Raw genomic sequence first — 21,220 nt, forward strand, 5'->3', positions numbered from 1 at the left:
CCGGATTGGGAAGGAGAACCAGCACTTTTAAAAATCTCTGAAGCCCACTGTTGCTTCTACGATATCACCTTCGACCATTAACATCAGCATAGCTGTCCAACGACATGGCCGACAACACGCACGAGCACGGCACAACCGCCGATCAACTGCGCAATCTGGCCGAACGACTGGAAATGCGTCAGCAGCAGATCGAATTACACGAGAACAAGGCAAAGCAACACCAAGCCGCCGCCAAAGCCCACCTGGCGACCGCAACCTCGCTTTCCTTCGCCGCCGCCCACGCCATCGCTTCAAAGACCTGCAAAGACCAAGGTCGTCAAGCCGAGGCTGAAGGTATGTCGTTTCACCTACCCACCCATATCTGGAATCGGACGCGGTCTCACACTGACACGCCCCATAGAACACTGGCTCGCGGCGGCAACGATCGGGCGGTCGAATGCGGCGAAGCTGAGCACGGAGATGGCATTTGGGATGGGCGTGTCGCTCATGTACATGTCGATGATGCCGGTCGAGGCGTGCAAGTTTGACGTCAACGAGCTGGGGTCGCATGAGCCTGAGTTCTGGAGGCAGACGGAGGAGCGGGCAGCGGCATTGCTTGCGATGGGTGGGGAGGAGCGCAAGGAGTCATTTGAGAAGATGGTGGCGGCGGAAGGCGATCAGACGGCCTAGGAGCAACTGGACGACGGTTGGTGAGAGGATGCGGGTGGGCGATTGCCGGAGACGATGATGGCTCGATCGAACCTCACGTAGCAATCACATGACTCTGGAGGAGACCGCCAGCTGGTAGGTCCGCCGCGACGATTCAGCGCAATGAGAAGTTAGTGAGGTGAAACAATGCATGGGCTTCTCCTACCTCTTGGCAATGCATGTGACAGTCTGGAAGGTTCTTTTTGAGGCTAGCGTTGCGCAAATGATGTGACGTCTTGGGAAGGAGAGCCAGCTCAAAGTTTTGCAGTCGCTTCAGCAAAATTCTTCACCCTCGAGACTTAGCGGACATCAACATCACAACTTACCACACCGCAAATACGGCCGACACCATGGACTCACTCACCGCAGCCTTCGACGCCTCACGCATTAAGTTGCTCAAATCCCACGAACTGAACGCCGAAGCCTTGAAGCAACTGGAAGACTGCCGCAAAGCCGTGGAAACCATGGAGCAGCTTGAGGTTTGCCGCAAATCCGTCGAAAAGAACACGAAGGGCAATGAGATAATGAGCGTTCTGGCGGGAAGTGGAGTGCTCGAAACGATGTCCCACCTAGCTATTGCTGGCATCGAGAAGGCGAGGTTCATGCTCCAAGACGGCGACTTCCACACCATGTGCACCGCAGCCGCCAACGCCATCGCCTCCCGGACCTGCAAGGAGCATCGTGTGCGCGCTGACGTGGAGGGTAAGCATTCCCTCATCCTTACGCTCCGTTTGTTCGGACTTACTGACTTCACTACAGGACACCTGGCTGTTATGGAGAAGCTCGCAGGATCGGTGGCGTACAAGTTGCGCGGCAAGGCATTCAAGTACAGTCGTACGGTTGCAGAGCTGTGCAGGCTTCCGGTGGATGAGTGTAGCTCACGCTTTGCGTGGCCGGATTGGAAGGACGGGTACTTGTTCTGGCTCAAGGCTGAAGCTGAAGCTGGGACTTTGGTGGCGATGGATCGTGAGGAGCGGAAGAAGTACTTCGAGAAGATGTTGAGCACGGCGGGCGGCGATGGGACCAAGTATGTGTCTGCAGAGAGATCGTGAGAAGGGAACATGCTTGCCTGAGACCGCAATGGCCGTAGTGGATGCGACGCAGCATTCACAAGTCTCAAATGACAACGACATGTTCAGATTCATATGCAAATTTCTATTCACTTCTGGCAAAATTTCTCACGATTCACTGCTGGTCTTCTCAACCTCAGTCCGACGCACAAAAGGCGCAATCTCACCTTCTCGCAGAACGCATTGCTTCCTCCCTTTCGACCAGCCCACGGCGCCAACGTCACTTCCGCTTTCCAAAGCTGTTTTCTCCAACTACGGCTCTGACGAACATGGCGGATTCGGCGCACCCGGGCGAAAAGCTCGACCAACGCTCGAATGCCGAAATCGCTGCGAACTTCGAAAGGCTTAGAAAGATCTTGCGAAAGGAGGTTTGAGAGGAAGAAGCAGTGTGACGAAGCTGGAGAGAAGATTGCAAGAAACTTTGCGAGTCTGGAGGCTGCTTTCGCTATTGTTGCGAGAGCTTACAAGGGGGATGGAAAGGACGAGTACATAATCAATGGTACGTAAGGTCGCTGCTCGGGAATGGCATAGTTGCTGACATTATCCCAGCGCTCGAGACATTAGCGAAGAAGTAGCTGCACCACGACGAGGTGCAGGCACGGTATGGAAGTGCGCAGTGGGAGGAGTTTTGGAGGGTGGTGGAAGAGATGGCTGTGGAGCTCATGGCCTCGGATTTCAGTGAAGCCAAGTGGAAAATGCTGGTGGGCAAGTACTTCAAGCTGAGCGAGGCTCCGGCGGCGCACGACGATGGTACTGTGCAACCCGAAGGTTCCAGTTGAGATGCCCCTGACTGAGCTTGTGCCAGCACCATCGATGTTGTGGCGAACGGAGACATGGCGACAGTTGCTTCATCGGCTGACATCTTAGCAAAAAGAGGGGAGCACTTGTGGGAAGAGTGAGCAGTATTGCATGAGTGTCTTCAGCAAAAGTAACGTATCCCCTGCTGACCACCAGAGCCCAGTGCCACCAAAGCCCAGTGACATACAGAGTCCAACGATGCCGTTGAAAGGACATAACTGGAAGCAGGTGGTGCTACTCAGTAATGTGGCGGCGGTAGCAGCTCGAACACCATGAGCTGGGTTCGCACAAGTATTCACTGCAGACGAGATCGATTGGCCAACAATTCTTAAGGTCTTCCGCTTATTTGTTCGTCCTTCGTTGTGTGCTGATGAGCTTGTTGTCGCCTGTTCGCATCTTCCCATACATATCGCCATTCACTTCTGAACGGTCTCTTGGCACCATTCACTGCCTCTGAGTGGGTTCTCTGCCCGACACACAGCGAATAAGCATGATCCCACGTCCTCATATAAGGTACCTGCAGCTCTACTCCCTCCAACGTCAACCCAGGTTGCAAGCAACAACAATCAATCTTCAACGCAGTTGCCACCAACCACGGATCTGACCATGGCGGATCCGAACCAACACTCTGAAACCCCTACGCAAGAACAGGATGCCGAGGCCAAAGCGAACATCAAGGAGCTCAGAGAGATCAGCCGACTAGAGCTTGAGAAGAAGGAGTTGGACGATGAACTTGAGAAGCTGAAAGTGAGAGCGGCGAGCCTGGCGGCTGCTAGCATGATCGCTGCCAGAGCGTATCGGCAAAATGGGAAGAACGAGCAGGCCAATGGTACGTGTCGTCGGTAAGGCGGAGAAGCTGCATATCCTGTTAACAGAATTCCAGCGTTCGAGGCACTGGCGAAGAGACTGCTCGCCGAGCCGTTAGTGGCAGATTGGGGTGCTGCATTGTGGGAGGGGCTGGTGGTGCATCTACTGACGTTGCCGGTTGAGGAGTGTAAGGCGCGGTTTGAGGTACCAGGGGGTATCGATGCTGAGGAGTTCTGGAAGGCCGCGGAGGCGTTGGCGGAGGAGACTGTAGGAATGAGCTCCCGGACATCCGTGGAGTTGTGGTTTATGGAGGGTTTCGAGTAGGAATTCGTGGACGCAGGATGGTGGTAGGGGCGAGGGGTGGACGTTGAAATGAGCAACGCCTCCTGGCTGGGCGTTTGCCTAGATTATCAAATGTGTCGTAGCGAGAGTGATAGAAGAGAGTCGTGAGAACGAAAGAACATGCTTGCTCGAGACAGTGACCTTGCCAGGTGTGAAGTAAGAGTCGCAACCAAAGAAACGAGAAGACATCCATGGATGTTAAATTTTCATTCACTCCAGAAAGGTCTCTTTGTGGTTCACTGCTGGCAACTGAGGCCTGTTATTGTTGACACACTTAGGAAGGAAGCAACCTCACATTCGCACAAACTCACCTTCCTTCCCCTAACATCATAAACCGCGCAAACAGTATCTCGCCTTCCAGCATCAGGCTCACCAACCTCAAAGCTAACGAATATGGCGGACACGGCGTACCACGAGAACGAAAAAAGCAGCCAGAAGCCGGAGGCTGAGCTGAAGAAGAGAATGGAACTACTCAGGAGACTCTGCAAAGCGGAGACTGGACTTCATCGGATAAGGGAAGAGAGCAAAAAGATGAAGGAAGAGCGCAGGAGGCTTGTAGGGATGATAGGGAGCGGAGCGGCCGCCAACGCCATCACCGCGAGAGCGTGCCGTGTGGGCGGCCGAATCGACGACGCTGAAGGTACGTACACCTGCACGTATGCTTGAGATGAGCGCAACAGCTGCTGACAGATATGGAGACCACGAGGCCGTAGCGAAGAAGATGTTGGCCGAACCGGAAGGGGGAGTCGATCTCCCGAGGCTGTGGGAGGAAGTGGTGGTGCATCTACTCTCCTTGCCGATGGAGAAGTGCAAGGAGAGATTCAAGGTGCTGGAGGGTTTGGATGAGGATGAGTTCTGGGGCGACGCCGAGAAGAGAGTGGTAGGGCTTCGGGGCTTGGGGGAAGAGGAGCTTGCTGAGTACTTTAGAAAGAACTTGGAGGAGGAAGAGGAGGAGGAAGAGGATGAGGATGAGTAGAGTCTGATACAATAACCGTCGCGGCAGCGATGCAAGCGCGGCAATTGCTTGAGCGGTCGACGACGACGACGGAGGGCCACAGACATGAAGGCAAACGACCACTGAGATTGGTGTCAGCGACCATGGTACGCTTGCACGCTCGACAGTTAAAGACGAATCTCTCTACCTCCTACATGCGGTGGGAGTGAGGCCTTCACCTAAAAGGGGATGCCACCAAGCGGCAACAGCGCGGCTCCGCAACTGCCGCCTTCCTGCACCCCAGTCTCCGACTTCGCTCTTTCCCTTTCGGGTCACCAACATCGACATCACTTCCAATGGCGACAACGTCACGTTTTGCGTAGACAATTCCATAGCAGCATACATTGAAGCGTTCTCGTACCTGCTCCGCCTTCCCCTTCGCATATGCCCTGATCATGTCGAAGCTCTCGGAGCCATTGAAAGCCCTCATCAACGCCTCCCATGCCAAACCCAACACGCTTCCCGCGCCACGCCATATCGCTTCAGTATATGAGCGTGTAGCCAATGGAGCGAGGGAGAAGGGTGTTGGGCTGAAGGCCTGGTTGACTGCTTCAGTATATCTCCTCTGCCATTTTGACAGGATACGTGCTAACGAAGCGTCACAGGCAGCGGCAACCTTCACGTTAAACTCCCCAGACTCATTACTAGAACTCTACAAACTAGCAAACGACGCCAAATTCAAACGCAACGAAAACCACGGCGTCTGGACCGCCGAACTGATGCGCGAAATCGGCCTGAAATGCATCGGTCTCAACGGCGTACGCCCCCTTCACCCTCACCCATCCGCCCCTCTAACCCCCCTCTCAGGTCCCACGAACAATCAACTGCCTCGGCGCCTTCTACGCCGGCCTCCCCTCCCCCATCCGCACCGAACTTCAATCCCGACCCGCCCGCCGCGCCCTCCATCCAAAGACCATCACCGAAACCACCGACCGCGGCAACTGGCTCTGGGACCGCATCTACCACCCCTTCACCGACAAACTAACCGCGAAACTCGCACAGTCCCACCCGGACCTCCCCGTCTTCATCATCGAAGGCGAGTACGGCGCTCTCTTCACGGACCCCGCTTCGCCTCCCTTGGATCTCGAAAGAGTGCCGAATGTCGGGCGCGTGACGACGAGTATCATGGCGATTTCGGTTCTGCGGGCGCAGACGGGGGTGGGGCCGCAGGTGGTGAGCCATATTTTCGGGCTGAGGAAAGCTTTCGAGGATGGGACGGCGCAGTTGGAGGAGGTGGAGGGTGGGGAGTGGTTGAGCGGGAATGAGGGGAGTGAGTGGTTGTTGGGGGAGGTGGATCGGATCGTGCAGGAGCTGGGCGGGAGTACTTTTGCGCCGGGGATGGAGAAGGAGGCGAGGGCGAAGTTGTAGGTAGGGGTGTGAAGCTAAAATGTACATCAGATCTGCAGCAATCCGTTGTGTGCAATAATCAAGCTCTTACTTTGCTGAGCAGGCACCCTGGAAACTTCACTCAACACCCCCCAAAGCGATCTCGGCCGACAGGTGAAGGCGTGTGGTGCAAAGGGTACACAGGCAACTATCTAACAATTTTCACAAACATCCACAGGTTTTGTGCGCTCCTCCTTCATTCACCGCCAGTCTACTGCTCCATCTCCTTCAACCCCTCCGCCACATTAAACTTCGCCCCCGTCTTCTGCTTCACCTCCTCCAACTCCACTCCCGGCGTCAGCTCCGTGAGCGTCAACTCGCCCTTCTCCCGATCGACCTGGAAAACACACTGCGCCACACATTAGCACTGGGCCGCCTCACACCACAAACACTGAAGGTAAACTCACCAAGTCCGTAATGATAGTACTAGCGACCCTCGCTCCCGTCAATGGCAACGACACATTCTGCACCACCTTCGGCCTTCCATTCTTATCCACATGATCCGTCAACACCACAATCTTCGTCGCGTCGGGATTGCTGACCAAATCCATCGCCCCGCCCATCCCCTTGAAAACTTTCCCGGGAATCATGTAGTTCGCTAGATCCCCGTTCGCGCCTACCTGCAAAGCGCCCAGCATAGAGACGTTGATGTGTCCGCCGCGGATCATGCCGAAGGAATCGGAGCTGTCGAAGGTGCTGGCGCCGGTGACGAGAGTGACGGTTTCCTTGCCGGCGTTGATGATGTCGGCGTCAAGTTCTTCGGAAGTCGGGTACGGCCCCATACCCATGATGCCGTTCTCGCTCTGGATCCAGACGTTGCTGTTGGGTGGCAGGAAGTCTGCGGCGAGGGTGGGCATGCCCACGCCTAGGTTGACATACATGCCTGGCTTCAGCTCCTTGGAGGCGCGCTTCGCGATGCGGTTGCGGCGTTGCAGGGCTGGGTTATCTTTGGCTTCGGCTTCTGGGTCGGCGTTGGGGTCGCGGAGTTTCTTGATCTCGATGGTTTTGTCTTCGGTGGCTTGGACGATGCGGTCAATGAAGACGCCGGGGAGGTCGATGTCGTCGGGTTTGAGCTCGCCGAGGGGCACGATGTGCTCGGCTTCCACGATGGCGATTTTGGCCGCTTTGGCCATGAGCGGGGCGAAGGACTTGGTGGTGTAGCGGAACTGGCAGTTGCCGGCCTCGTCAACTTTGTGAGCGCGGAGGACGGCAACGTCGCCTTTGATCGCGGTCTCCATGTTGTAGACGCGGCCGTCGAAGATGCGGGTTTCGCGGGGCTTGCCTGGTTCAATGATCTGGTCGCCTTTGAGCTTGATGGGGATCTCGCCGGTTTGGATGCGGGTGTTCACGCCGGTCGGGGTGAAGAAGGCCGGGATGCCCGCACCACCGCACCGTAGCTTCTCAGCTAGAGTGCCTTGTGGAGTGAGTTCGATCGCCACCTCGCCGGTCAAGTACTTCTTCTCCAGTGACTTGTTGCCGCCCAAGAAGCTGCAGATGGCTTTGGTGACCTGGCCAGACTCCACGAGCGGGCTCAAACCACCGCCGATGGCTGTTCCGGCATTGTTCGAGACGGCAGTCAAGGAGTGCAGGCTGGACGGTCCTCGCTTGTGCATAGCTTTGATGATGGTCTCAGCCGTTCCACACAGACCAAAGCCCGCACTGAGCACAGTCGAGCCCGACTGAATATCTGCTACCGCTTCATCTGCAGATGCGTAGACTTTCGATGCGCTGCGCTGGGCCTGCACTTCCTTCCACAACTTGGCGCTGGTCTGGAAGCCTCTTCGATGTCGCCATTGCGGTTGTGGTTGGCTTTGGGATGACGATGCTATGCAAGCTTGGTTTATGCGGACGCGAACGGGACATGACCGGGTAAGAGTCCTTGTTGTGATTGATGCTATGGCTTCCATGATGGGCAAAGGTCAGATATGAGTTGCTTCGTTAGGCCCAAGTGCTCATGCTCCACGTGCCGTTCAATGGCCTCCGAAGCGTCGTTAAGAGTGGAGAGATGAGCTTTGTAGTGTCGTCTCCCACCACCGCCTAGGAGTGATTCAAGTTCAGGTTGTCGGACAAGTGAAGTGAGGATCACGACGACATCGGCTGTTGTCTTAACCGTGCAGACAACCGTGCGTTGATGGAAGCAGTTTAGGGTGGAAACGGCAGGAGAGTTCGGCTTTGGCAAGGCGTCTTCGGCGCGAGCGGAAAGGCCCCGCTTTTCGACATTCACTTCCCTCCTCCTTCTTTGGGTAACTCATCTGGCCGCATGTCACTTCCGACTTCACATTACATTCTGCTTGACTGCTGTGAAGACTCATTCAATCATGGCTATACCAACGCGGTCTCGACCTGCAAGGTCTCAATCGCAAGGATACGAGCTGCAGTATTCGGAAATATTCGGAACGGAAATATCGCGGAACCGTCTCTGACGAGACAATGTACCAGCTCAGGTGCTGATGCTACTCTAGTCCTACTCGATTCCCTCACATACCGACTTCACGCGAAGCAGCCAGGACTGAGAGTGTGGTCTCACGGAGATTATCGAAGTCTCCAATGATACCTTCGCCGAGGAGACGGCGCAAGGCCCAGCTGATGGTGTCACTCGTCGGTCAAATCGCAGAGGGCGATCTTCGCATTCTAGCCTGCTGGTCTTTAAGCTGTGCTGGTCTCGATGGTTCAGAGATCTTAGGCGTCGAGTTGTTGTTCGTCCCTTACTCAGCATGCAATGTCGAGGTGTTGGTCTTGCCCATGCGGATCCAAGCATACTCGAGTAGCAGCGCCACGTCCAAACTTCACTGCCTGCTTGACGTCCATTGTCTCAAATGCTGCGACCAAAAAACTGGATATCTTCACCCTCCCGCCCACGAAGGTCGCCAAAACTGTTGCTGCCCGGAGGACTGTACAAAGCTTTGGCCATGATGTGCCGTCGGTGGGAATGCTTTCGGTGGCGGAGGTCTATACGCATGCAATGCTGGCGGTGGCACAGTGTTTGGCCCAGGTGACGAGTAGCTATGCGATGCTGCTGTAGATGTAGTAGCACTCCTGCCTGCTGGGGCGTGATTGCTCGCGTGGACCGGTGGAACAAGATGCGATGCTGTCGGTACCTGAGGGTCAGGCACCGCTGGTATGGGAAGTCCTCATCCATCTGGCAAAGGGCCCCGACCCACTGTCTGCGTAGACGCATTCGTGTTCGTCGGTGCCGGCGTACTCGATCTCGCTGGCGGAGTAACATCTGCCGCGGCGGCAGACGCATCCTTCGATGCTGCCAACAAGGTAGCATTGCGACCCTTCGCCAGTGCATACACAGTCTCCAGTCTCGGCATAGGCACGCCATACTGCCGGGCCATCCGTACCGTCGTACCAACGACGGTCTCCACTTCCGTCGGACGGCCTTCTTGCACGTCTTGTGACATCCTCGTCTCGGATTCAGCGCCAGCTTTCTTTCGCTCCATCGCAATAGACAGCTTATCGCGCGCAACCTCCTTAGTGAGGTTAGGGACACCAATAGCTTTAGCGAGATGAACAATCTCCCGCATGATGCCCCTGACGAGGTAGTCCGCAAACGGATCAGAGTTGAAAGAAGGTCTTCATCCTTGCACAGTGTCAGTCACCAGATAGGGCCCCAAGCAGCTCCCATCAGTAGTCTTGAGCAGCGCAAGACTTGGATGTCTGGTCGGTATTCGGCTCCGCCACCACCTTGAACCATGAGACCTGCGAACTCTTTCGCTGTAGCTCTATGCTCGATGGACGTATTTGATGGATACGTTCCGACTTCTAGAATGTTGAGCGTCTCCTGGTAATCGATATGGCCGGGTGCTGTCTCGGTTGCAGGACAGCGAACTGGTGCACTGATGATCGCATTGTCTGAAAAGGTTTGCTTGACTTCTTCTTCGATGCCAATTCCGCTCTGGATTAGTACTATGGCCGTGCTGGTGTTGTCAGCAACCGCAGGTCGGAGTACCTCAGCCAGAGGTGGCTGGCTTCAGTGGAAGATTTGGTGCAGACAAGGACATAGTCAAAGCTACTCCCAGCGCTGTCTTCGATGCTGCGAACTTTTCTTGTAGGCCGAAACTTCACATTGCCGTACCGCACACTGTTCATGGTGAAGCCTTGCTGGGAGACGACATCGTAATTCGACCCGCATACGGCGGTCACGGTACATCCGGCTTGCAGTAGCTGATACAGGTACACCGCGCCAACACCCTCCGCATCGGCGAGCAAGATGTTGGCGCCCTGGCTCGGAGTTGCGTTTCCATGCTTAGATCGATACTTCTTCAGCGCCCGACAGATAGTAGTGCGGGAGGCGATGATACCGAGTTCCTTGGCTTTCTTCTCATTCTGTACCCCCCAGTCATGAGGCAGTTCGCGAGCTAACAGAGCGACATCTTCCTCGGAAAGAGTCTTGGGTGCATTTTCCTTTCTTGGGGGTTTGCGGCCTGTCCGCAGGACGTTGCCGACTGTCGTTTTCGGTATGCCTGTTATCCGTGCGATGTGGCGTGTTGAGTGGCCTTGCTCGCGGAGTGTGTATGTGTCCGCGCAATTCGCGGCCCAGGTGTTGTTTTGGGTTATGCTGGAGAGGGAGAGCCATTCCGGATGGGAAGGGTGAGAGCAACTCGTGTTGGCGGAAGACTGTTGACGCGTCTACGTCATGAGTGAATGCGAGCGCACAACCCTCGGGCAGGCAGTGCTCGCTCTACTCATCCGACGGCGACCACGAACTCCGCCCAGCACCGGCACCGTCAGCATATCTGGCTTGCCTACATACGTACAAGCCACAGCATGGCTTGTTGCCGTCCGAAGTGCCCACAGAGCAGCTTGTGAAGCCCAAGGCGCCCAGAGACCAGGATGAGATTCGGTATCCCGATGTCGGTCATATTGAGTCGAAGCAACAGGACATGTCTCTATTGTTGGACGACAAGATCTAACAGACAGCCTGCCCTTGCAGTGAAGTCTAAGTCTTAACAATGGCAATCAATCTAAGGTTGAAGACTGCCCTCAAACATGGCAGACCAGTACTCGCAACTTTCATGACACTAAAAGGCATGAGGACCGCCCAGGTAGTTGCACGCACAGGTCTCGATGTGAGTAGCTGAGTACGAGCAAGATGAATTGGATACGAATTGACGAAGATGGAAGGCCGTGATTGTTGATCGCGAGCATGGTCAGTATGGAAGACTTTCAGCAATGCCCTGCTGACCCAACAAGGCAACATCGACGACTCGGACATGCACGATATGGTTTCAGCCATTGCCAGCTCAGGCGTCTCTCCCATTGTCCGTATAAGGGGAACCGACGGAACCCTCATCAAGCGAGCTCTTGATACCGGAGCACAGTAGGCCGACCCTCCTTCAGTCCTGTTGTAGCGCTGACCCCCGACAAACGCACAGCGGCCTGCTAGTTCCAATGGTGAACACCGCCGAAGACGCTCGCTCCGTAGTCTCGTTCAGCAAGTTCCCTCCTCGAGGGGTGAGAGGTCAAGGCTCTCCCTTCGCCTGCTTCGAGCACGGCCTCGCCACCCCATCTGAGTACGTCGCTGCTGCCAACGACAACATCGTAAACATGGTCCAGATCGAGTCCGTTGAGGCACTCGAGAACTTAGACGACATATGCGCGGTCCAAGGCATCGATCTGATCTTCATCGGTCCGAACGATCTTGCGTTGGCGTTGCTTGGGTATACGCCCGCGAAGTACACGGAGAAGGTGTTTCTCGATACTATTGATCGGATTGTTGACACGGCGAAGAAGCATGGGAAGAAAGTCGGGATTCTTGCGACTGATGGAGAACATGCGAAGAAGTTGAAGGAGAGGTTCGGATTTGTGGCCATTTCGGCTGATGCGAGAGCGCTGCAGGCGTGGTACAGGAAGCAGGTTGAAGCGGCTGGGTCGTGAGAGGTTCGGTACTTACTTATAGGCAAGATCGGAGAGCTGCTTCGGAGTGAGAAACCCTTGACAATGGCTGCTCACAAAAGTCAAGAGTTCTGTAGCACTGACTCCAATCCAGATGTCGCTCAGTAAACATACACCATGTATACACGCAGCAAGCCATGATTGCCAGCCAGAGTACTCACACAACTACTGCTTCTCAGCATCCTCCATAGCCTGCACAGCCTGCTTCACCAAACCCGCTGTTGGTTGGTCGGACACCGCCATATGCACATCTCTTAAGTTGTTCGACCAAGCAGTCCATCGAGCCTGCGAAAAACCTCTCCACTCCTCCGGACCAAACGAAGAGCCAGGTTTCGCGACCTTGCCCTCAAACGATTTCTCCTGATTTGAGAATGCTCGTAGGGCTGGCGCAGCGTAGATCAACCACACAGCAGCCGCAGCGACCGCGACGTTGGGGATCTCGCCTGGCTCCTCCAGAGCTGCCCGAAGTGTCCAAAGGCCGAAGAGCGAATAGTCTGGTCTGTCCTGTGCCTTGCTGTGGAGGGCCGAGACGAGAGACGCTGTGAAGCCGTTTACGTTGGTCCATTGCTCTCTGCTCTTTTGATCGCTACTTCCTGATGCGGCTGTACGTTCGAGCATTAGTACAAGGAAATGCAGACTTCGACATCGTTGGTCATACCGAAATTCCAAGCTTCACGCAGCTCCCAGCCAAAGATGGGCAGATCCCTCCATACTTTCATCCCATCTACCTCACAGATGGACTCGCCTCTGCTCAGGGTCGGCCTGAAAGCCAAGTTCAACATCAACTCGACCAACTTCTGCTTGTGCTGCGAGGTATGAGGTGTAGTAGCTGCCTCCCCGACAATGGCCTGCCATGCCCTCCACAGCAGCGGCTCGACATTCTGTGCATTCTCCGTCTGGAAGAACTTGTTCTCAACAGGCTGGCAGAAGATATCAAGCGCGTCTCCAACCGATTTCGTGCGGCCTGAGAGCCAGTTGATCACCGCAGTATACTCCTCCGACTGCAGGACTTGCTCGGACGCATTGAGGCCGGATGTTGGGGTGCGCTGTGCGTTTTCTGCCGGATGATCGCGGTGGAAGATGTGGTGGTGGTGATGCATTGTGAACTGGCCTTCGTTACTGCGTTCATCGAGGCATCGTTGTCGTCTTGATCGTACTTCGTCCACCGTTGAACTCGACCCACTCTTTACCGTTCTTCATGGCGTGGCTGCAGCTCTTCGCCCAGCCCGCACGCGACTGCCAGGCGCGAGAGAAATCTTTGCCATACTCCATGCGGACATGCCAAATGGCAAATCGGTCTGAGCAATCGCTTTTGTGCAGTGCAATGCAATGGGCAAGTGGGAAGGAGTAGTTCTAGTGCGATGGCACCCGCGGTCTCGCTAAATCCGGCACAACGTTTGCTGATCTCCAAGCAGGTGGAAGTAAGGTGCTTCGTCTCCTCCTTGGATGATAAATCTGTCCTCACGAACCTCCAGTCGAACGAAGCTAGAAGCGTGTACGCAAACCCGGGCAGAACAGGTACTTCTCCCTTCCTTCCATCCCAATGTGGTAAGCGTCCAGTCATATTCTCTACCTAGCGATCACCACCGATCAACTGCCTTACCCATCCCTTCCCCATCGCCGTCAAAGCCTTGCCTCACTTACACCACCATCAAGATATCGTCAAAGTCCGATACGGCACAACCTCCGCCGTCCCCACGAGCCCATTATCCGAAGGCTCCGACGGACTACCAAAAGGCCCTCCAGAAAACTCAACAGCCTCCCCTGCATTCCGTATCCTCGGCAGAATCGTCTGAATGTAATTCCACATCGTCGTCGGCACGACCGCCAACACCTCGTTCTCTCCCGCTTGAAGGTAAGCAGAGATGTCCTTTTTTGCGTTGTTGTAGTCCAGAGGCGGCAAACGCTGCCCGTTGACGTAGACGGTTATGGCGTCCAGGATTTTGGAGAAGGATATGTAGGCTCCTAACTCGCTGTCATCAGATGGTCCTTGAGGGGGCCAGGTGAACCTTGTGCTGTAGTATCCGATGCCAGAGACGTTCGCGAGAGCAGGAATGTCGAGCCAGGACACGAGCGAGGTGAGCTCGTGCGTGGTGTTGAATTTGCGAGCTACGATGCTGGAGTCGTTGAAGTTGGAGGGTGCAGCCCAGTGTTCGGCGGTTAGCGTCCACTGCGTCAAAGGGATGGTTGCTGGGACGTCCGAGCTGTCGATGGGGATTGACGAGCCGTTGGAGAGGGTAGCGCTGCCGGGTTGCGATAGAGCAGGGACGTGGAGGTCCAAGTCCACGGAGCTGGTATACTTGCATCCGAGCACAGCAGACGTCACGTCCACAAGATGAAGCGGAGGAGCCTTAGGCCAGCCCTCTGGAATGGCGTCGGTGAACGCAAATATAGCCGTCTCGTTGCCAGCGAGATTCAGAGGGATGGTAGTGAAGCTGTCGTCTTGCTCGTAGAGGGGCAACGGCTTGATCTCTCCCGTCCATGCGTCAAGCAGGAAAGCCTTTTTGACCGACGACACTGTGATGGACCCAGTGCTCGCATTGGTATCGCAAAAGACGTAGGCGTAGTCAATACCGCTTCCATCTTCTTCGCGCCACGAGGGATACCAGGTGCCGTTGGTCTGGATTGCAACACGTGGCGACAGACCCAAGGCTCGTAGCTGTTGTGCAGCCTGGCCCTTGCTGACGCTGAACACATTCGACGTGGCTCGGAGCCTGGAGATCTTGTGTTCCACCTGCATTCTGTCGCTCTCGTTCCCATATGGATGATAGCCAGGAGCACCGCCGCTCAAAATGATCGGCAGCCCGGCTGCAGCGTAGTCGATGAGCGCCTCAACACCGTCGAGGGTCATGTTCTGGCTGCTTTCAACGACCATGGCCTTGAATGATGGACCGTCTGGAGCGAGCACGCCGTCATGTACGTGAGCTTGGGGTAGCTTGAAATTGGTGGGGGACAGGTATGCGTAAGTCCAGCCTTGCAACACCTTCGTCAGTTACGGGGCTCTCACCAAGCCTCGAGAGGTACTCACCTTGGTCTTCAAGATCGCTCGGCTGGTACAAAGTCTGCACGATGGGGTCGGTGGCTGATTGTCGGTTGTAGAAAGCGACGTCGATCCGTGGGACACCCTGCTGCTGGACGTACATGATCCTACCCATGTATCGTAGGCCGGCTTCTAGTCCATGGTTCCAGTCCGGCCGCTTGTTGGAGTACTGATCAGAGACTGCGTAGCCAAAAGATACGTAACCTGGCCATGTCGTCTCAGGATATTCACCAGCATATTGCTGGCCGTGGATTATGAATTGATTGACGCCTCCCGAAGCAGCGCGGTTCATTGCCCAGAGTAAATGCGGGATGGTGTAAGTGTATGCATCGCCGAACACAGCGCCAAGTTCGATTGAGAGCACTCGTTTGTCTGTTATGAATGCTGAGCCAGAGAACTGGCGATAGCCGTCCACGTTATCGTAGGCCTGCAGGCTTTCACATTCTGGTACGTCTTCGAGAGGTATAGAAGCTTCCATGTCCATTGGCAGGTTGTACGAGACCTATGATGAATGCTGCAACTGGAGAGCGGACTGGGTCCAGTTCGTGAAGACATTGAGGTACTCGGCGTATCCATCGCGTAACGAACTTCGGTAGGCATTAACGTATCCCATGCCTTCGTCCTCCGTGTCGAGTACACACTGGAGCTCACCTGGTTCCGCGCTTTGTATGTTGATGTTGTTGTTCCCGAAGATGATGAGCGGCACATATGGCTTGATGCTGTAGCCCCAGCGCTCCTCGAATCTGGCTGGTAGAGATGGCGACCAGGAGACGTTTGACAACAGTTCCATGCTATCCTCCCATCCTGTTTGAGGCGTCAGCAACAAACTGATCTACAGCTCCCCATTTGTGACACTTACCGCTGTTGCCCGCTTCGCTCAATAACTCCTTGATGCCGTTTACCAAGATATAGCGATCCCAGAAGTCCGTCACTACTTGGGCCCCTTTGCCGTCAAAGTGGTCTACAATGTAGCAGCCATTGTCGAAGATTGTGTTTGTCGCATTCGTGTCAGGATCGAGGTTCTTCGCGTGTGTCAACACTTGATAGGATGCGAAAATTCTGTAGTGTCCAGAAGTATTGTGAGCCGGGGGCGAGAAGGAAAGAGCACCTGTCTTTGACACCGAGTCTGTCAAATCCGTTAGGCTGTCGTGTTGTAGGACCAGTCTCGTGTAGTTGTAAGGAGGTCCTTGTCCAGCTCTGGGAGGTATGCTCTTCTCGGTCTCTGAAAGCACCAGCGCTGACACGGCAGCTATTAAGTCTCCAGATCCCCAACCGGGTATCGAGTGGCTGAAAGGGGCGTCTTCAGAGACGATGGTAGAATATGTTCTCTGTAGAACATCAGCAACTTCAATTCTGGCCTTCGAAAGTCGACTGGAACGTGCTTGCACCAGCTCCAGAACCCTGAGTCGCACTGCTGCAGTAAGAGCTGTATGGGGTGAAGACACATACCAGATCCCACTGTAGACCTGGGTTGTCCGTCTCTGCGGGCACACCCTGCCCTTGGTTTGGGCCCATGGCGAAGTCCATATACAGACCGCACTCGCGGTGTGTCTCCAATGCAGCTCTGAATATCCTGTTGAACGCAGGCGTTCCAAAGCCATACTTGACCCAGTCGACGACTGGTGTCCCTCCTCCATAGTTGTAGAACGGCAAGAGCTCGATCCCACCGATGCCTAAGTTGGCAGCAGACCTGATGTCGTTCTGTACGGTTGACGGGTCGACACTGGCATCGGGAAGCCAGTATCGGAACCTGGGTCGAGCTCTCGCAGCGGGATGCTCAAACGTGCCATAAGGACGACCGGAGATGCTGGCGTTGCAGAGAAGAAGGAACGGTGAGCACACGAGAAGAAGGCTGATGAACTTAGACATTTTGTTCCTCACTCAACAAGTAACCAAGATCCTGAAACTCAGAGAGCGTCTGTAGGGGACTCTCTCCCATGGTCATGCGAGGGCCGCGATGATATACGCACGCTCTTGCCGTGGCGAGCGTGGCCCACAGCCAGAATGCCTTGCTCTGCGGGAGTGTATACGTTCGGGTGGCATTCTCGCGAGGCCGTCGAAGCACGACGATCGATGAGTAACAGCATGCGGCCGGAGAACGCTCATCGATCTGCAGGCAGATTGGTATGTCGAGAGCTTGTGTGGGCAAGCATTTGCTTGCAAGAGGACGCGGCCGCGCGCGGACAACTCCTCCTTTTCCCCGCAACGGAGCGAGACGGGGCGAGACTGAGCATCGGTTTCTCCAGACGATGGAGAGATCAGCAAGAGACTGGACTGCAACTACAACATCGACACCAGCTCGTTTGGAGATGCCCCGAGGCATGGACTGTACTTGCTCGGGTGATCTTGAGCCGAACGAGGACGTCTGAGCATCTCGCGAGCCATCGATCATCGCCCATCGCCGCGCAAGAGGAGTTCCTTTGAGTTCCTGTGATGATGAAGGCTCCAAGTGAGGGTGACGCGACCTGAATGGCTGATCGAAAGCGAGGAGGTGTTCAGCTAGCACCACGGTCATGATCATCCGCTGTGATGCGGTGTCTCTTCGACCCAGCAAGGCGTGAGGTACAAGTAGCATAGAAATATGCACATTCTAAGCTCAGGACGAGAGTCGGTATTTTCGTAGTCGCCTTTCTTTCTCCGTGATGACTTGGCTACAGGCTTTCAGTACTCTTTGCTTGGTGGCAGCACCGTTCGCTGGCGCAGCAACTGCTGCTCCCACAGCCTCGACACTGAACGGCACTTGTAAGTGTAATGCTTCCTACTGTACGCCTTCTATTGTGCTGACGTATGCTGCTGCTTAGACCGGGGCATCAAGCTTCCCGACCTTTCCCAGGATGTCTTCTGGGGCGTTCCGTTCGCACAATCAAGGCGCTTCGAGCAGGCAGCTCCACTCAACTCGACCTGGAGCCATGCTCGCGACGCTACTACGCCTGGGATAACATGCTCCGGCTACGGTACCAACCCCCGTGAAGGCTGGGAAATTGGTGAAGACTGTCTCAACTTAAACGTCGTACGCCCTCAAGGCGCACATCCCGGCCAAGATCTACCAGTACTACTTTGGATGTACGGCGGCGGGTATCGTCAGGGGAGCAACCGGGACCCAGAGTTCAATACGAGCTTCATGGTGCAGACGTCGATGGAGATTGACCAGCCGATCATCGTTGTGAGCATCAACTATCGCCTGTCTGCATTTGGCTTCCTTGCTTCCGAGGAGGTGGCCGGTAATGGCGCAATGAACATTGGGCTACAGGACCAGCGGCAAGCTCTGAGATGGATTCAAGAGAACATCCATGGGTTTGGCGGCGATCCAGGGCAGGTGTAAGGACATGTGTATCCATTGTGTTCGATGTCTCACTGACGGCATCTTCTCCTCAGCACCATCTGGGGCGAGTCGGCCGGCGCGTCCTCTGTTGCTCTACAGATCATGGCTTACGGCGGAGACACACAGGACCTCTTCCGTGGCGCCATCATGGCAAGTGGTTCCTTCTTCGGATTCGGGCAAACAAGTTTGGCCGATGCTCAAGCTGTATACGACAACATCACGACACACACCGGCTGTGCGGATGCGATCAACTCACTCCAGTGCTTGAAAGACTTGCCGTTCAAGAAGCTCAACCAGACCGTCTACGAGCAGAATGAAGGGCAGAGCTTTGGCCCTGTTATCGACGGCGACTTCTTTCGCTCGTATGCCTTTGTTGCATTCCAGCAAGGCCGGTTGCCACCGATCAACATCATCACTGGCTGCAACTCCGACGAAGGGATGTCGTTAGGTGGCCAGACTAACGCCAATACGTCTACCCAACTAGCTGCGTACCTGGAGAACGGACTGGGCATCAATGAAACCCTTGCACACGAGCTCATGGATTTGTATCCGCTTGACGCCCCTTCTCCGCCATACAGCGTGCCGATTGACTATCCATGGGTGGAAGCCACAGCCAAAGTTGGTCTATACTCCGGGAAACAAACTCGACGCTCGTACGCCATCTTCGGCGACAAGGCCGTCATGGCTGGTCGACGCAAGGCTGCAACCGAATGGAGTCGCTTCGGTGGCAAGGCCTACAGCTTCCGATGGGACACTGATGCTTCTCGGTGAGTCGTACCCAGTTCGTCTTCGAAGTATGTCTCCAGGTTTCTAACATCATCTTCGCAACAGCTTCCCCCTGGTCTACACCCCTGGCCTCGGACCAGGCTTCGCCCAGCACGGCGCAGAGCTGTCGTGGGAGTTCCGCCTCCCCTACATATCCCCGACCCCGTACCCGCCTCTACCCAACATCACAGCAATGCAAAAAGACAGCTACGCAATGCAAGCGACTTGGGTCTCCTTTGCCGCGACAGGGTCTCCAAACAACCACGGGCTGGATTGGGTGCCGCACTGGCCGGCCTATGAGAACGGGTCGCAGAACTTCGTGTTCAACGCCACGTTGGACGACACATTGAATCTGCACATTGAAGAGGACGATTTTAGGAAGGCTGGAATTGAGTGGATGAACCAGCGGTGGGCCATACTGAATCGCTAGCTGCTGGCATAAGCCTAGCAACAGCCTAGCGTACCACAGTACCTAAAACACCGCCGTCCCATTCACATGACTACTCACCCCACCCACCACATTCGCCGGCGCACTCGTAAAGAAAAAAGTATACTTCTTATTCCTCTTCGCCAACTCGGCCACCTTCTCCAGATCCACCATCTCCCCCAACGGCATCCCCCACAGCGCCAACAAATACCCATGCAGCCGATTATAATGATCCTTCGGCGTGGGCCACAGCTCAAACGTCGGCGTATCTCCCGCAACAGCCGCGAAATAGCAGTCGTGCAACCAGTCGATGGTGGCGGGTTCCTGTTTCACGCCCGTCCAGCGCTGGATCCCTTCGCCCTCTTCGCCGAAGACGCGGAGGCCGATTTCGCGGTTCTGTTCGGCGGTGCGGGAGTAGTAGTCTTCTGTCCATCCGGAGCGGACGAACAAGATGTCGCCGATTTGGATATCGCCGCCCTGAGCTGCGGGGCGGATGTCGATGCCTTGGTGTTTGCCTACGGCTTCGAGGTCGTCGTAGGAGATGGGGTGGGAAGAGGCGGAGTCGTATTTGATGCCCTTTTCTGTTGCGTAGCTGCGGTAATCGAGCAGCACTCCGCGGCCTGCGAAGCCGTGCTGGGACCAGTAGTGGATACTGTCTTTGTCATTCGCGTTCGGGCCTAAGAAATCGGTGCCTTTGGCGCCGTTGTAGAAGACTTCTGAGGCGTGGGCGGCGTGGCGGAAACCATCCCACTGCGTCCCACTCTGCGTATTTAGAAAATAAGTATCATCATAGGCCACGTTCTCCCGCAGCGTCTTGATCTCGTGCTTAAAGGTCTCACGGCCGAACGCAGGTTGCTCAGGGACGTTCAACGGGAGATCCATGCGTGCGAGTTCGCCAGTCTTGATCTCTGCGGCTGCGGCTTTGACGCGAGAGGGGGTGAGGAGGTTCAGGCGGCCGATGTAGTCGTCTTTGCCCCAGAACCAGGCAGCATCTTTGGGAGCACCAGGGATAGAAGGGAGTTCTGCGCGGGTCGGGAAGGATTTGGAGTTTGGGTCCCAGGTCTGGGAGGCCATGTTGGTCGTATCTTGATCTGGTATTGAAGCCTGAAAAGAGATCTCGCAGAGACGGAACAACGGCTTCTCCCCAAGATCGAAGTTTGTTGCTTTGCAGATTTATCTCAGAAAGGTATTGTACTGATGTGTTGCTGTCTGGGAGAATGTGAAGTTGGGCAGTCGATATTTGGGAAGCAACAACATGAGGGGTCTCGCAGCTCCAACGCCCTCACCTCGGCCAACAAACTCGGTACGACTCAGATCCAGCCAAAGTCGAGACAAGAGAAATCTGTCGGTGGAAACACGCGAGTTTTGCTTGTGAAGAATAATTGTCACGATTCATGTATAAGAAACCACGGCATGTCAACAATGCTTACCACAGTGGCGAATCCTCCATATGTTCGCAATTGCGCACTTGAATTGTAGCGTGAGCGTTGCATGATGGGCAACCAAACTTGCGATTGGCATAGTAAGGTAGCGTAGCATCGACCTTGCCATCTCACCCTGCGAGAAGAACTGCTCTGCGCGAAGACTTACTCTGTCTCGGCTTGAATGGTAAGCCAAGCTCCGCTCAAAACCATTTGAGACCACTTTCAAGTTCTTGTCGTCGACTCATTGCAGGCCGAAG

General features: G+C 55.2%; 15 protein-coding genes across 15 annotated transcripts; 9 read left to right on the plus strand and 6 right to left on the minus strand.

Moving 5' to 3' along the window:
• Positions 1-104: 104 nt before the first annotated feature.
• LTR77_004917 (uncharacterized protein) lies at positions 105-669 on the plus strand (the record flags this gene model as incomplete). The annotated part of the gene is made up of 2 exons (XM_064802167.1): positions 105-333; positions 401-669. 2 exons carry the CDS (start codon positions 105-107, stop codon positions 667-669), a joined length of 498 nt encoding a protein of 165 aa, XP_064659528.1.
• A 368-nt stretch (positions 670-1,037) lies between these two features.
• Positions 1,038-1,739, plus strand: LTR77_004918 (uncharacterized protein; the record flags this gene model as incomplete). Its single annotated transcript, XM_064802168.1, has 2 exons — positions 1,038-1,389; positions 1,447-1,739. The coding sequence occupies 2 exons, from the start codon at positions 1,038-1,040 to the stop codon at positions 1,737-1,739; spliced, it is 645 nt and encodes a 214-aa protein (XP_064659529.1).
• Positions 1,740-2,026: 287 nt separating this feature from the next.
• On the plus strand, positions 2,027-2,536 carry LTR77_004919 (uncharacterized protein; the record flags this gene model as incomplete). The annotated part of the gene is given in 4 exon segments (XM_064802169.1): positions 2,027-2,125; positions 2,145-2,260; positions 2,307-2,358; positions 2,375-2,536. 4 exon segments carry the CDS (start codon positions 2,027-2,029, stop codon positions 2,534-2,536), a joined length of 429 nt encoding a protein of 142 aa, XP_064659530.1.
• A 625-nt stretch (positions 2,537-3,161) lies between these two features.
• LTR77_004920 (uncharacterized protein) lies at positions 3,162-3,686 on the plus strand (the record flags this gene model as incomplete). The annotated part of the gene is made up of 2 exons (XM_064802170.1): positions 3,162-3,384; positions 3,439-3,686. The coding sequence occupies 2 exons, from the start codon at positions 3,162-3,164 to the stop codon at positions 3,684-3,686; spliced, it is 471 nt and encodes a 156-aa protein (XP_064659531.1).
• Positions 3,687-4,097: 411 nt separating this feature from the next.
• LTR77_004921 (uncharacterized protein) lies at positions 4,098-4,680 on the plus strand (the record flags this gene model as incomplete). The annotated part of the gene is made up of 2 exons (XM_064802171.1): positions 4,098-4,344; positions 4,403-4,680. The coding sequence occupies 2 exons, from the start codon at positions 4,098-4,100 to the stop codon at positions 4,678-4,680; spliced, it is 525 nt and encodes a 174-aa protein (XP_064659532.1).
• A 413-nt stretch (positions 4,681-5,093) lies between these two features.
• Positions 5,094-6,066, plus strand: LTR77_004922 (uncharacterized protein; the record flags this gene model as incomplete). Its single annotated transcript, XM_064802172.1, has 3 exons — positions 5,094-5,252; positions 5,304-5,456; positions 5,506-6,066. The coding sequence occupies 3 exons, from the start codon at positions 5,094-5,096 to the stop codon at positions 6,064-6,066; spliced, it is 873 nt and encodes a 290-aa protein (XP_064659533.1).
• A 229-nt stretch (positions 6,067-6,295) lies between these two features.
• LTR77_004923 (uncharacterized protein) lies at positions 6,296-7,991 on the minus strand (the record flags this gene model as incomplete). The annotated part of the gene is made up of 2 exons (XM_064802173.1): positions 6,296-6,433; positions 6,492-7,991. 2 exons carry the CDS (start codon positions 7,989-7,991, stop codon positions 6,296-6,298), a joined length of 1,638 nt encoding a protein of 545 aa, XP_064659534.1.
• Positions 7,992-9,215: 1,224 nt separating this feature from the next.
• LTR77_004924 (uncharacterized protein) lies at positions 9,216-10,952 on the minus strand (the record flags this gene model as incomplete). The annotated part of the gene is made up of 4 exons (XM_064802174.1): positions 9,216-9,621; positions 9,690-10,007; positions 10,040-10,707; positions 10,848-10,952. The coding sequence occupies 4 exons, from the start codon at positions 10,950-10,952 to the stop codon at positions 9,216-9,218; spliced, it is 1,497 nt and encodes a 498-aa protein (XP_064659535.1).
• Positions 10,953-11,303: 351 nt separating this feature from the next.
• LTR77_004925 (uncharacterized protein) lies at positions 11,304-11,967 on the plus strand (the record flags this gene model as incomplete). The annotated part of the gene is made up of 2 exons (XM_064802175.1): positions 11,304-11,410; positions 11,466-11,967. 2 exons carry the CDS (start codon positions 11,304-11,306, stop codon positions 11,965-11,967), a joined length of 609 nt encoding a protein of 202 aa, XP_064659536.1.
• Positions 11,968-12,150: 183 nt separating this feature from the next.
• On the minus strand, positions 12,151-13,085 carry LTR77_004926 (uncharacterized protein; the record flags this gene model as incomplete). The annotated part of the gene is made up of 2 exons (XM_064802176.1): positions 12,151-12,587; positions 12,644-13,085. The coding sequence occupies 2 exons, from the start codon at positions 13,083-13,085 to the stop codon at positions 12,151-12,153; spliced, it is 879 nt and encodes a 292-aa protein (XP_064659537.1).
• Positions 13,086-13,636: 551 nt separating this feature from the next.
• Positions 13,637-15,503, minus strand: LTR77_004927 (uncharacterized protein; the record flags this gene model as incomplete). The annotated part of the gene is made up of 2 exons (XM_064802177.1): positions 13,637-14,958; positions 15,014-15,503. The coding sequence occupies 2 exons, from the start codon at positions 15,501-15,503 to the stop codon at positions 13,637-13,639; spliced, it is 1,812 nt and encodes a 603-aa protein (XP_064659538.1).
• A 24-nt stretch (positions 15,504-15,527) lies between these two features.
• LTR77_004928 (uncharacterized protein) lies at positions 15,528-16,894 on the minus strand (the record flags this gene model as incomplete). The annotated part of the gene is made up of 3 exons (XM_064802178.1): positions 15,528-15,829; positions 15,885-16,353; positions 16,475-16,894. 3 exons carry the CDS (start codon positions 16,892-16,894, stop codon positions 15,528-15,530), a joined length of 1,191 nt encoding a protein of 396 aa, XP_064659539.1.
• A 773-nt stretch (positions 16,895-17,667) lies between these two features.
• Positions 17,668-18,347, plus strand: LTR77_004929 (uncharacterized protein; the record flags this gene model as incomplete). The annotated part of the gene is made up of 2 exons (XM_064802179.1): positions 17,668-17,767; positions 17,827-18,347. The coding sequence occupies 2 exons, from the start codon at positions 17,668-17,670 to the stop codon at positions 18,345-18,347; spliced, it is 621 nt and encodes a 206-aa protein (XP_064659540.1).
• A 102-nt stretch (positions 18,348-18,449) lies between these two features.
• Positions 18,450-19,542, plus strand: LTR77_004930 (uncharacterized protein; the record flags this gene model as incomplete). Its single annotated transcript, XM_064802180.1, has 2 exons — positions 18,450-19,114; positions 19,179-19,542. 2 exons carry the CDS (start codon positions 18,450-18,452, stop codon positions 19,540-19,542), a joined length of 1,029 nt encoding a protein of 342 aa, XP_064659541.1.
• A 42-nt stretch (positions 19,543-19,584) lies between these two features.
• LTR77_004931 (uncharacterized protein) lies at positions 19,585-21,032 on the minus strand (the record flags this gene model as incomplete). The annotated part of the gene is made up of 2 exons (XM_064802181.1): positions 19,585-20,643; positions 20,970-21,032. The coding sequence occupies 2 exons, from the start codon at positions 21,030-21,032 to the stop codon at positions 19,585-19,587; spliced, it is 1,122 nt and encodes a 373-aa protein (XP_064659542.1).
• Between the last annotated feature and the right edge of the window lie 188 nt (positions 21,033-21,220).

The sequence above is a fragment of the Saxophila tyrrhenica genome (assembly GCF_035928015.1).
Source record: "Saxophila tyrrhenica strain CCFEE 5935 chromosome Unknown scaffold_7, whole genome shotgun sequence".
Lineage (NCBI taxonomy): Eukaryota > Fungi > Ascomycota > Dothideomycetes > Mycosphaerellales > Extremaceae > Saxophila > Saxophila tyrrhenica.